Below are 12,166 nucleotides of genomic sequence, written 5' to 3'. Positions count from 1 at the left end.
TCCTTAAGTTCACTGAAGAGTCAGGTGTCGGCGCTTTCAGCCCTTTTTCAAAAGCGCATTGCTATTAAACCGCAAGTAAGGACTTTCATCCACGGAGTTTCCCGATTGGTTCCTCCCTACAAACGTCCGCTGGATACGTGGGACCTCAATCTGGTCCTGACAGCATTGCAAGCTCCACCCTTCGAACCTCTTAGAGGAGTTCCACTCTCCATTCTGTCTCAGAAGGTGGTTTTTCTAGTGGCGATCACCTCGTTACGCAGAGTGTCGGAATTGTCAGCACTTTCCTGCAGACGGCCTTTCCTAGCCTTTCACCAGGACAAGGTGGTTCTCCGCACGGTACCATCCTTCCTTCCGAAGGTTGTGTCCAACTTTCACCTCAATGAGGAGATTTCACTGCCATCCCTTTGCCCGGTTCCGGTTCATAGAGTGGAGAAGGCTCTGCATACGCTTGACCTCGTCAGAGCATTGCGGATTTACGTGTCCAGGACTGCACCTTTCCGGAAGTCTGATTCCCTCTTCATTCTTCCGGAAGGTAGTCGCAAGGGTCTGCCGGCTTCCAAGGCTACCCTTGCCAGGTGGATCAAGTCCACCATACATGAGGCCTACCGACTTAACAGTTCCCCTCTTCCGGCCGGTATCACGGCACACTCTACACGGGCAGTAGGGGCCTCCTGGGCCATTCGGCATCAGGCTTCGGCACAACAAGTGTGTAAGGCGGCCACTTGGACTAGCCTACACACGTTTACGAAACACTACAGTGTTCATACCCAGTCCTCAGCGGATGCGAGCCTGGGTAGACTGGTTCTGCAGGCGGCAGTGCCCCTAACTTAGGGACCTGCTAGCACAATATTCGTCCATTGCTTCCCACCCAGGGACTGCTTTGGGACGTCCCATGGTTCTGTGTCCCCCAATGAGGCGACAGAGTAAAGGAGATTTTTGTGTACTCACCGTAAAATCTCTTTCTCTTAGCCTCTAATTGGGGGACACAGCTCCCACCCTGTTGCCCTTATGGGCCGTTGTTTACGGTTGAGTTCTCATATTGTTCTTTGAGCTCGTACTTAGTAGCCTTCTTACAGGCATGGTTATGTTATTTGGTTACGTTCCTCCTAATGCTTTGGCACAAAACTGGAGAAGGCTGACGCCGTCCAGGGGTGTATACTGCAGAGGAGGAGCCAAAGTTAATCTTTTTCAGATTATGCATAGTGTCGCCTCCTAGTGGACAGCAGCATAACACCCATGGTTCTGTGTCCCCCAATTAGAGACTAAGAGAAAGAGATTTTACGGTGAGTACACAAAAATCTCCTTTTTGTGTAGCCGCTTGGAGCATGAAGCTGCAGGGGGTTTATATCGCACACAGAATAGTGTTTATTTCCACTTGTACAGTATCAAAGCAAAACCATACATAGAAAATCCCTAGCCTTCTATAGGAACTAACTAAACAGTAAAGCCCCTGGCTACTCATACACATCTGAGCTAGTCCCAGTTCGGTCATATAAAACAGCCATCATCCATTGCAATCAGTGATACTTGCAGTTTGGAGCACAAAGCTAGTCTCTGCAGCTCCCTCACAGCCACTTTGCTCAGCCTCCCCAGCTGCCTAACCAGTGAACAGTGCCTGGCTGTAGTCATAGCTAACCGGGTGCAGCTAATAAAGACCTGTAGTGTTAGGGTTTAACCCTAGCCTACCTGACTTTGTATATGTGTGTGTATATAGATAGATATTATTTTAATTTGCATTATTACTATATAAAGTTTTCCTTAAATGTGAGGTTCTTGTGCAATTTTGAACAGATTTTCCCATTCTCCAAAGCAACCTTGGGCGATTTGAAAATCAGATATTATCCCTGGAAAGCCAAAGGCGATCTCAGTCTTGGACTTAATACTGCAAAATGTTAAAGAGGTTCCCGGCCTTAGAGTACGTGTCTGCAGTCTTTCTATGTGACTGCAGACTTGTGAGTCCTCACAGTGCGCTGTCAGGATTCTGCGGCGCCGAGGGCTTGTGGTCATAGCACCACAAGTATATGATTTGCCACTTTTCGACTAGATTCAGCTTCACTCAATACACTTGCCTTGAGCGATGCTGTTCACGTCTAGTCGGAAATCGCGCTGTGTGGATGCACAAGTCTGCAGGCACATAGAGTACAAGTCTGAAGTCACTCTAAGGCCGGACAACCACTTTAAATTACAAAAAATGAACGTTTTGGGAAATGTAGGAAAACAGTATTCAAAGTGAAGTCTATTTGATTCATGTCAAATAGCATTTACTTCTAAAATGAATACATTAAACAGGGCATTAAGACTACTGAATTTATAGAATTGTAGACTAATGCATTTAAAGGGATCTTCTCATCTCAGTAATCCTAGACAAACCATTTGGCCTCACTGCGACTTCCGTAATTTGTCTTGTAAAAAAAACCACTGCCTCTTGTTCATCAGTGCTGTGGATGTGATTTTCTTCAGTGTTTGCTCAGTGTTCCCCATCTATCAGTGACTGCAGAGTTTCTCATTACATTGGTAATCACAGACTGCACACTGGTGCCATTCGTGCGCTGTGAGTCTCACAGACCATAGACTTGTATAGGTAATCTTAATCTGTGATTCTGTTTAGAAATGGACAAGTCTCAATGATTTTTTGCAAAAAAAAAAGTTTTTTAAATAGCATGGTAAACTATAACGCTTACATGATCTATCTATGACATTTGCAGACATATTTTCTCTCCAGAACTGTAGTGTTCTCCAAATGTTGTTGTAGTTTCATCCCATGTCCCCAAGATGGGGATCCATGCATGCAGTGGTTTCCCCCCTGTCCCCTCTCAGCAGCACAGTACAAGTTTCACATGTAGGATGGCTCTTGGTTGTCCACAGTGACTATGGAGTCATTCATCCAGCTGTACGTGGCACATAGCGGCTGTGCCATTATCAGTGTGCCAGCTCCAGTGCTACATGTACATGGCTCTATATGTATACGGGCAGATAACAGTGAACACTTTGGGACATGCACATTGTGGATCAGTCTCTGTGGCAAGTGTTATTTAAAAAAAAAATTAAGGTTGGTGTTTTCCTGAATTTCCATGTAAACTGAAATACTTTATGGTATATTTGTAACAACTATGAATGGATATTCTAATGTCATTGTGAAAAAAATATCCTGCCATTTTTGGTATACAAAAATGTGCACAGCATATATAATATAGGCTTGGTGTAAACTATAGCCATTGTAGCATGAGGTATCACAGCGACAAAAACAGAGTCTAAACCGGAAAACACCTGGTAAGAACTGGGGAATCACTAGGAAGAAGGGAATGCATGCAATTGTTAGGAGGAATGAGGGGATTGCAGCATCCGCCCTCATAGAGCGCACAGGGCATTCTGCCCCCAGTGCTGCTTCTGCTGGTATATAGCAGCATGGTGAGCTGCACTACTGATCACAGGGCTGTACTGCCCACATATCTGCCACGTCCAGGAAACGTGGGGCCGGTGATTCTACAAGGGGATCACAGATTCTCACAGAGATTAATAGAAACACCACTCTGCTGATTGACAGGTCTCTTCCTATATAAGGGGCTTGGAGATGCCGGCGGGTTGTGACAAGTCGTCTTCGGCACCTCATTCCCGCTCCTTGTTTTCAACAGTATTTTCTCTGTAGTGTACACAGTGTTCTAGAGTAAAAGATAGATATTTGTAATGAGAGGTTCGTGACTCACAAAAGAGGTTCTCTTTACTAGAGTTGAGCAAATTTTTTAAAATTCGGTTCCGGTTACAATTGGTGGCGAATATTATTTTTTGCAATATTCGCTGAACGTCATTGGAGTCAGTGATATTAGAAATGAACTAATATGTTCAGAACCAATCATCAAACATAAATTCAGCCCAATTAAGGTACCAATATGGCAAATTCAGATTCGGCGACCGATTCAGAAGATATCCGTTCCACTCTACCCTTTACCTTTTATATGGCTATTGTAATGATGGCAGTGACATATTGTGGGGATCTCTCCTTCCTCCACCAATGACATGAAAACTCTGTAACAGAAAATCTCATCAGGGCTTTTATATCTTACCCTGTAAGCTGCCCTATGATCGGATGCTATTGGCAAAAAGTCAAGACAGTTTTGATAAGTGAGGCCTTTTGGTGAAGACTTGGCCATGTTCTTTTGGTGCTATATTAATGGTGTGGCCTGATATCAGCACAAGTCATATACATTACTATTACGTGTATTTCTTTTTAAGGTGAAAATGGAGAACCTTATCCTGCATTATTTGATGCATTCCCTGATCCACAAGCATTACCTTCAGCCCGGGAGCGCAGAAGACACAAGAATAAGGTTTTGGACTATGATGTATGATACTGATACTTGTATTTGTCATTTGTACAATTTGGGGCTGAAAAAAGACAGAAAATACATTGCAAACCCGACCTTAAATCTTAGAAACAGAGGATGACTCCAATTAAAAGCAGCCGCCCCCGCCCATCCCACATTATCGTCTATTAATCTTATGGCGGTCCAAGAAGCTGAGATATGAGGAGTTGTGTGTCTTTCCTTCCCTGTGACAGTATTGTACAAGAGACATCTTAGTCACCATTGATTTTCTTCTCTTGACAAGAAAGTTGTATGGTCCAAGCAGTAAATGAGTATAATGACCTTGGGGGTATAGACGGGTATTGGGCTTGAATGCAGATGTAAAAAGTTTACAACCCTGTAGATTTTATTTTCCTTTAAAAATAGTGTTTGATCTAATAATCCAACTAGAACAATACAAGAATGTTTTAATACATTTAATTCACTTATTTACATGCTATCAGAGGAATAAAGTGCATGCCTTTCCTTAAATGTTAAAGTAAAGCTGCCCCAAAAGGGTCAGGGTCATTTCTGGCATATGTCCCCACTATAAGCAGAGCACCTGATCCCGGTTTGTTATGTCAGAACTGCTAATTGTTCCCCTAACTGCCATCACTTCGGTAGAGTGCTGCTTGGCCATTCCTCTGTTTGGACATCTCCAACATACAATGTCCTGGAGAGAAACCATGCGCTGGAATAAATGTAAAATCATTTAGGAGTTGCTAGTTAACAATATAGAACATTGTAAAAATCGTTAGTAATTTACTGATTTACTGCTTCAGGTTATCTAATAAATTTTTAATTTTGCCCAAATATGTATCTGCAGAATGACTTTCCTCATGTGCCGCCCATCCCCCTAAATCAACCAGACCGCTACTCACTAAACTCTGCTGCTAGCTTAAATGTTGACGAACTGAGGACCAGAAATGATGAGCGTCTTAGAAGACTAAGTAATCTCCAGAAAAGCACAGTCAGCATAGGTAAGATACAGAGGCACACACGCTTTTCTCATTGTAGACTCTTGGTCCAATTCATTAATACTGCCATTTTGCATGTCAGTCTTCCAGGGAATCTGTCACCAGATTTTTGATATGGTTTCTGAGAGCACCATGATGTAGTGGGAGAACCTGAGTACAGTGATGTGTCACTTACTGGGCTGTGTTTTGCTGTCGCAATACAATCAGTGTTTTATCAGCCGGAGATTATCACTACAGGACAACTGTCCTAGTGCCTCCTAGTCCCACCACGCCCCCAGCGCTGATTAGCTGCTCACTGTCACTATACAATGTACACAGAAAGCTGTGGTGTGGACGAGTTATACACAGCTCAACAGATCTGCCGCACAGAAAAGTGTGACTCCATCATAACAGCTGCACAAAGTAAACTAAGTGACATATTACTTGAATCAGGGTCTCTGTTCCTTCCTAATAGTGTTGTCACATTATATAGGAAAAACCCGCTGATAGATCCCTTTAATGATAGAATCGGTGGAAAACAAGGCGCTGAACTAACTAAAAGCGTGCATCTCTTTAGTGAACTGATTTCATTTTTTTCACTGCTTTGCGCTACGGCCATACACGTTCCCCAGCCAGTGTCTGGAGTAATTTTCTGGCGTAAATTAAAATGAATTTATTGGGCAGACTTGACATAAATATGACAAGCGTTGCAAAAAATATTTGGCCAGCTTCAATTTGCAGAAAAATTGTTGCAGCTCTCCAAGTAGTTTTCTTCCAGAAAACTGGTGAAAACACCTTTATTAATCGTGCCCATTGTGCATATATTGTTTAATTTGCAACAAAGAATGTCTAGATCTAAAATATTTTGTCTACATTTGTCCGTATTGTTAGTTTGATTCCTAATTCATTGTTTTTTCTAACCTTTAGATGATGATCCTGATGGCTTTGAAAACTCGGAGGATTTTCTGAAACAGTTTCCTACAAAACCTAATGACAGACCCCAGTCTGTGGACACGGTGGCAACAGATCCATGGATGCGTCCTGGCACATCAGAGACTCTCAAAAGGTTCATGGCGGGGCAAATGAGCCATGATAAAGCTACCAATGAAAATGCCTTACCCTTCAACTGGCAGGGGCTGTCCACGGCTCATGGGTAGTACGCAGTAGACTAAGCCATTGGATAAGAGGCAATTGAGCTTTTCATTTCCAATGTGATTTTTCACCCTTTATTGTGGTTGGATTAGTGGAAACGCACATTTTTACCTGTCTCCGATCAGACCTCTCCGCACAGCCCTTTATGTGCCTTTTCAAACAGATTGAATGTCAATCACTAAAGCACTTTCCTTATAATAAAGCATAGATAAACCTATACCTACAGATGACTGATAACTAGACTGGCGTATTTGCCGCTTTTACAGGCCGACCTGTAATGCAGACATGATTCCAGTTCAGTTCCTAGGGCTGCTATACAGCACATGTACTATACTTAGAGCATGGCATTTTGTGGTACATCAGGATTTCTATTTAAACGTCTGTCCTTCCTCTAGACAATGATGTAATGAAGATTTATTCGTAATATGTACTGTACATCGTTCACGTAACGATCCTTTGTGTGATAATGATTGTAGATTTGCTAAAAGCTGGGCACTGATGCATGAAGCATGAGCCACGTATGACTCCAGCGGCTTCCTCTCTTCAGCTTGGATAGTTTAAGCTGAACTACTGACATCTGCTAGGTCCAGGCCCTGTCAGATATCTTAGAGGGAAGCTGTCAGCAGATTTTGGATATTTAATCTGAGGACAGCATGAACTAGAGTCTGAGACACTTATTTTCGCTATGTGTCATTTATTAGGCTGTGTGTTGTTGTTTCAATACAATTCAGAGTTTTATCAGCAGGAGATGAACACTACAGGACTAGACCTCCAGTGCACACCTGTCCAACTCCACCCGCAGCACTGATTAGCAGCTTACTGTCAATATGCAAAGTACATAAAAAGATGCTAAAAAGTATGAGCTGGGGCAGCTTTCTGAGCCCTGCTACATCTAAAAACTCTGATTGTATCATAACTGCTGCACCCAGTAAACTAAGTGATACATCACTGGAATCAGGGTCTCTCTTCCTACATTATGCTGCTCTCAGATGCGGTAGAAAAAACCTGCTGACAGCAAAGAATGAATGTTTAAACTAAGTACAGACTCTCGGTGCACCCTTGGCAGGGCCAAAGATTTTAGTGCACCTCCCACCTTCGTTTTCCCTCTATCTTCCTCCTCCTTGATTGAAAGCTTTGATTTTCTAGAGCCAGAGAAAGATGGAAATAGGTGGGAAAAAAGTAGTTGGAAGGTGCACTAAAATCTATGGCCACATCAAGTGCCTGTACTTGGTTTGGTCGGTTTTTCTGCGCTCACTGATTCCTCTTTAGTTGGATTACTGCCCCTAAACGTATTGAACGAGTCCAGTCTTACATCTCCGGCTGTGTCCTTTTACAAGTTGATCATTATTGACTCCATGGTGTGAGCATCTGTATCATTTGGGTCAGATGGTGGCTCCTAGTAGATGCATGGGCAGTGCTTAAAGGGGTATTCCATCTAATACCTTTATAACATCCATGCCATTAATGTATAATTGATGCAGGTCCCACAAATAAAACCTGTGTCTATCTCGATTGCATGACTCTTGTCAGTGGAAATGTGGTCAGAATTGCTATTCCTTCGTTTGGGAATTCCACTCTACATTTATGGCATGTGCTGGGGATAGGTGATAAATGTACGAGATGAGAATAGCCCAACAAACTGATAGCTTATAAATATAATTTGAAGAATTCCCTACATGTGAGCAGTATTAGTGCTTTTAATTCCAAATATTACATACTTGAATTTTAGTGAGATTTTTGGTGAGGAACAAAGCTTTCTGGGTGACTGTACAAGGCTGCTGTCATGCACAACCACAATCCGATACAACAAGGAAAAAGACTATAACTTAATTTAAGCCCAAAGCAACAAATAAAACGCGACCGCTAATGTGAGACAGTGGTCTAAACCCATCGGGTGTTGTGATGATAGTTTACGGGTTTCTCATCCTAGAAACACCACCATGTGAATCATAAGCTAGTATTGGCTTTACGTAAAAGACTTTTTTGTTATTGTACATACGTGTTCCCCAGTTTGTTGTTTGCTCTTGTTTGCACTGAAACTATTTTATTATGAAACTTAGATTGTTCTAAGAAAGTATGTTTTCTAACTTAATAAAATTTATATTTTATTACCTTCAATCAGATCAATTTGTCTTCTTTGATATTGCAAAGCTCCCAGCTGATCGCAGACTTTAAGATGAGGGCGCAGATCTGTGACATAATCATGGCATTATGCACGGAACTTTAAAGGAAATCATTTAAATAGGTTTTCCACTACTAACAATCATTTTTCTAATATACTTCCATATATTGGATTGGAGAAGCAGGAAGCTCATCTGAATATTTCCGGTGCATTCTGGGAAGAGGAGAAGAGTCGCCTTAAGCTGATCGATCGCTGGGACTTGCCGGGTCTCGCTGTTTGAGGACATAGCAAAACCCATCATAGACTACATCAGCTATAGCAATATGAAAGAGAAGAAAATCCACATGGTCACCTGCAACATATGCTACATGTTTACGGATCTTCCGGCCCAAAAACTCAACTTTACCTGTCAGAAGTGCAAACTTGTTGCCCTCTTAAGGAAAAGGTGCAGGGACTGGAAGAAAGAATAGCAACATTGAAGGTAATTAAAGAACATGAGGACTTCTTGGATGAAGCAGAAGCAACCATTCAGGATACGGAAAGTGAGAAAAGCTTCAGAGCACATACAGAGGCTGAAAAGTGGAGCCATGTGACGAAAAGAAGCAAACGGATCAAGTGGTCATCACCACCCACACAGCTTAGCAACCAATATGAAGCCCTCGTGCTGGAGAACGAAAATGGCACAGCTCAGGATGATACCGTATTTACAAGAGAAGACACACTATCAACAAAAGAAGTTACTCTGTCAACAAAAGCGGAAACAAATGACACTCAAAAACACTCGCGAGCAACAAGCAGTGCGTCCGGAAAGAAAAGAAGAGTGGTAGTTATGGGTGACTCACTACTAAGAGGCACTGAGGCAACTGTCTGCAGGCCGGGCATAACCGCACGAGAAGTATGCTGCCTCCCAGGAGCAAAAATCAAGGATGTAGCCAACAGGATGCCAACCATCCTCAAATCCAAGGACGACTACCCTTTCTCCTTCGTCTCATTGGGGGACACAGGTACTGTGGGTGTGTGCTACTGCCGTCTGGAGGCTGACACTAAGTATACAAAAAAAAAAGTTAGCTCCTCCGCCGCCGCATACACCCTCGCCCCGATTGCGGGCGGAAACCAGTTTTTTGCTTAGTGCCCTATGGAGGCACACACAGTCTGGATCTCTCCAGACTATTTTTTTTTTGCTTTCTTGCTATGAAGATGAAACAGGGGCGACGGATCCTATTGAAGGGGTCCGATCTCCCCAAACCATCAACGGGCGAGAACGCGTTGAGTATCGCCTCCGCGTATCCTTTCCCGCATCGAGGGACATCTCTGGGACTTTTCCCCAGACATCTATTTTTATTTTTTATTAAGATAAGACAGCCGCAACGCTTCCTATTGAAAGGATCCGATTTCCCCAAACCATCAACGGGCGAGCACGTGCGAGTGTCCCTCAACGTATCCTTTCCCGCGACGTGGGACATTATGCCAGACTTAGCCCTGTCCACCCCTAGGTTTTGAAACCATGGGCTTGCACAGAGGCACAAGACTAGTCTGTGCGGCCCCCACTGCTCCACCAATGCAAGATGGCGGTGCTGCATGGTGGCGGACGGTCCCTCTCCTCGCCCCTGAAGGCAGACGGTGCTAGGGTGCCTGCACCATCCAAAAATGAATTACCCCAGGTGCCGCTACCGAGTGGCTGGAGTAGCAGGTATGGAGCTGGGGAGGGCCCTGGGCAGCGATTGGCAGGGGGTCGCACTATTAAATCCCCTGATGTTTGCCACTGTTTGCCAGTGATATATTGTGGGGGCTAAGGCTGCGATTGGCAGTCTCCATTACCACTCCTCTTCGCTTCCCCTCCTCCCTCCCTGTACCTGCACGTGGCTGAGGAGAGCGGCATGAAAGACAGCAGGGCCGCGGATGTGGAGCACCGCCAGCGGAGGTGAAGGAGAGTGGAGACCGGCGGGATCGCCGAGGTAGCGGAGCCGCCAGCGCACGAGCAGGCGGGCGGTGACTAATTTAGCCCGCGGCTTCGGCCTAGGCCGCCGGTGAAAGTTCCACCCCCCCGGCGTGACGTCATATCCGGCGCCGCCCTCCGTGGCTAGGGCGGGCACCGGCTTTTAGTACAGGGTAGGCCGCGACCGGGAGAGTACCTCGCAGCCTGCCCAGAGGTGAAGGAGCGCATCGGAGGCAGACCCAGGAGCGTGGGGGGGCACACAGGAGCAGGGTTAGTGCGACCTCGTCCCAGAGCCACACTACTTGCATTAAGGGGTTATCCTCCTCCTCTTCCTCCTTTTCCTTCGAATTTTCATAAATTGGCCTAATCAGAAATATGTCTGGGAAAGGAAAGACGCACACGTTCCTTTATGCCGCATGCGTTTCCTGTGGGGCTATGTTCCCACGAGCGCAGACTATTAAGTTATGTGAAGCCTGTGACTCGGAACGCGCCCAGGAGCCCTCCCCTGCGACAGAGTCCAGGGGTCTGGATCCCCCGGGATGGGTGTTATCACTCTCGCGGTCCATGGTTTCGCTTACGAAGGCGATTGAGACCTTTCAGGCCCCGGATAGGGGCAGAGACGATGGCTCGCCTGTCTGGGAAGGTTCATCCACCTCACAGGAGCCTGCAGGAGCCGCACTCTCTCTAGGCAGACGCATAGAAAAAGGGGGAGACAGGGCGCTTCCAATGCGTAGGTCTGTATGGAAAGTAGATGAGTGCACAGCAAGTGTTAGGCTCACCTGATAGGGTTGTGAGAGTCACAACACCTATAATCGCATAAAACAGCTGCAGCAGTCTGCACGAGGTCCAAGGACTTGTTACAAAGAGAAGGCTGGTAGAGCAATAAGAGACTGCACTGCTGTGGTAGAATTCAAGATATCTTTATTGCCAACGCCTTTCCTGAGCCAGTTCCAGCTCACTTCATCAGGGCATGTTACAGAAGATCATTGCAGGGGTATATATACAAAAAAAAAAAAGGGGAGGCACCAAGAATAGTGGGGTGACAAGTCAGCATGGATACATATACATGAATCATACAAAACAATAAAACTTTATTACAACCATATTAAAAACGATGTTTAAAATGCCATAAAAGAGTGTTAGTATAAAAACGTGATTAAAAAAAGACACGGGGGGGGGGGGGATCACGAGGTAAAAGATTAAAAAATGGCTCTCGAGTTCTGGGGTGGATTAGAACTTGCCTTAGAGGATATAACCCATGGTATTCATCCACTATGCTACATGTGAAACTGAAAAGTAAGAAAATGGTTAAAATCATGTATAAATAGCTAAAACTAGTCTCAAATATCTTTTTTCTAGGTGGAGAAAAGAAAAGAACAACAAGAAGAATCTCTCTGGAATAGGGTAATATAAAAATGGTTAAAAATTGAGTGTTGAGACTTAATAAAAAAAAAAAAAAATTTTTAGATTATTTTGTGGAGGCGTTGAATAGAAAAAACAAGTGAAGAATGAAGAATAACATTACCGCTAATTGACCACACGGTGGCGCCACTGATAAAAAAGCATAAAATCACTAAAAATGTGAAGAAAACAAGAGTAGAAGATGTGACCTGTACAATTTGTCAGACATCCTCCAAGACTATTTTTTCTTTCCCGGCTT

The 12,166-nt window shown here is 44.3% G+C and overlaps 1 protein-coding gene across 4 annotated transcripts in view; it reads left to right on the top strand.

Moving 5' to 3' along the window:
* Positions 1–8,566, top strand: part of CSPP1 (centrosome and spindle pole associated protein 1) — a 152,143-nt gene extending 143,577 nt beyond the window's left edge. For 3 of the 4 annotated variants that reach the window (XM_073583880.1, XM_073583881.1, XM_073583878.1), the window contains 3 exons: positions 4,231–4,340; positions 5,167–5,320; positions 6,224–8,566. In XM_073583880.1, coding sequence (XP_073439981.1) covers positions 4,231–4,340; positions 5,167–5,320; positions 6,224–6,453 — 494 coding nt within the window. In that variant the 3' untranslated portion in view covers positions 6,454–8,566. The remainder of the gene's footprint in view (positions 1–4,230; positions 4,341–5,166; positions 5,321–6,223) is intronic. The other variant, XM_073583879.1, reaches the window with a different exon arrangement.
* The last annotated feature ends 3,600 nt before the right edge of the window (positions 8,567–12,166 follow it).

This window comes from Dendrobates tinctorius, unplaced genomic scaffold, assembly GCF_039654945.1.
Source record: "Dendrobates tinctorius isolate UK_male_01 unplaced genomic scaffold, ASM3965494v1 ptg000082l, whole genome shotgun sequence".
Taxonomy (NCBI): domain Eukaryota; kingdom Metazoa; phylum Chordata; class Amphibia; order Anura; family Dendrobatidae; genus Dendrobates; species Dendrobates tinctorius.
The sequence above is the reverse complement of the archived record's forward strand: the minus strand, read 5'-3'. Positions and strand labels throughout refer to the sequence as shown.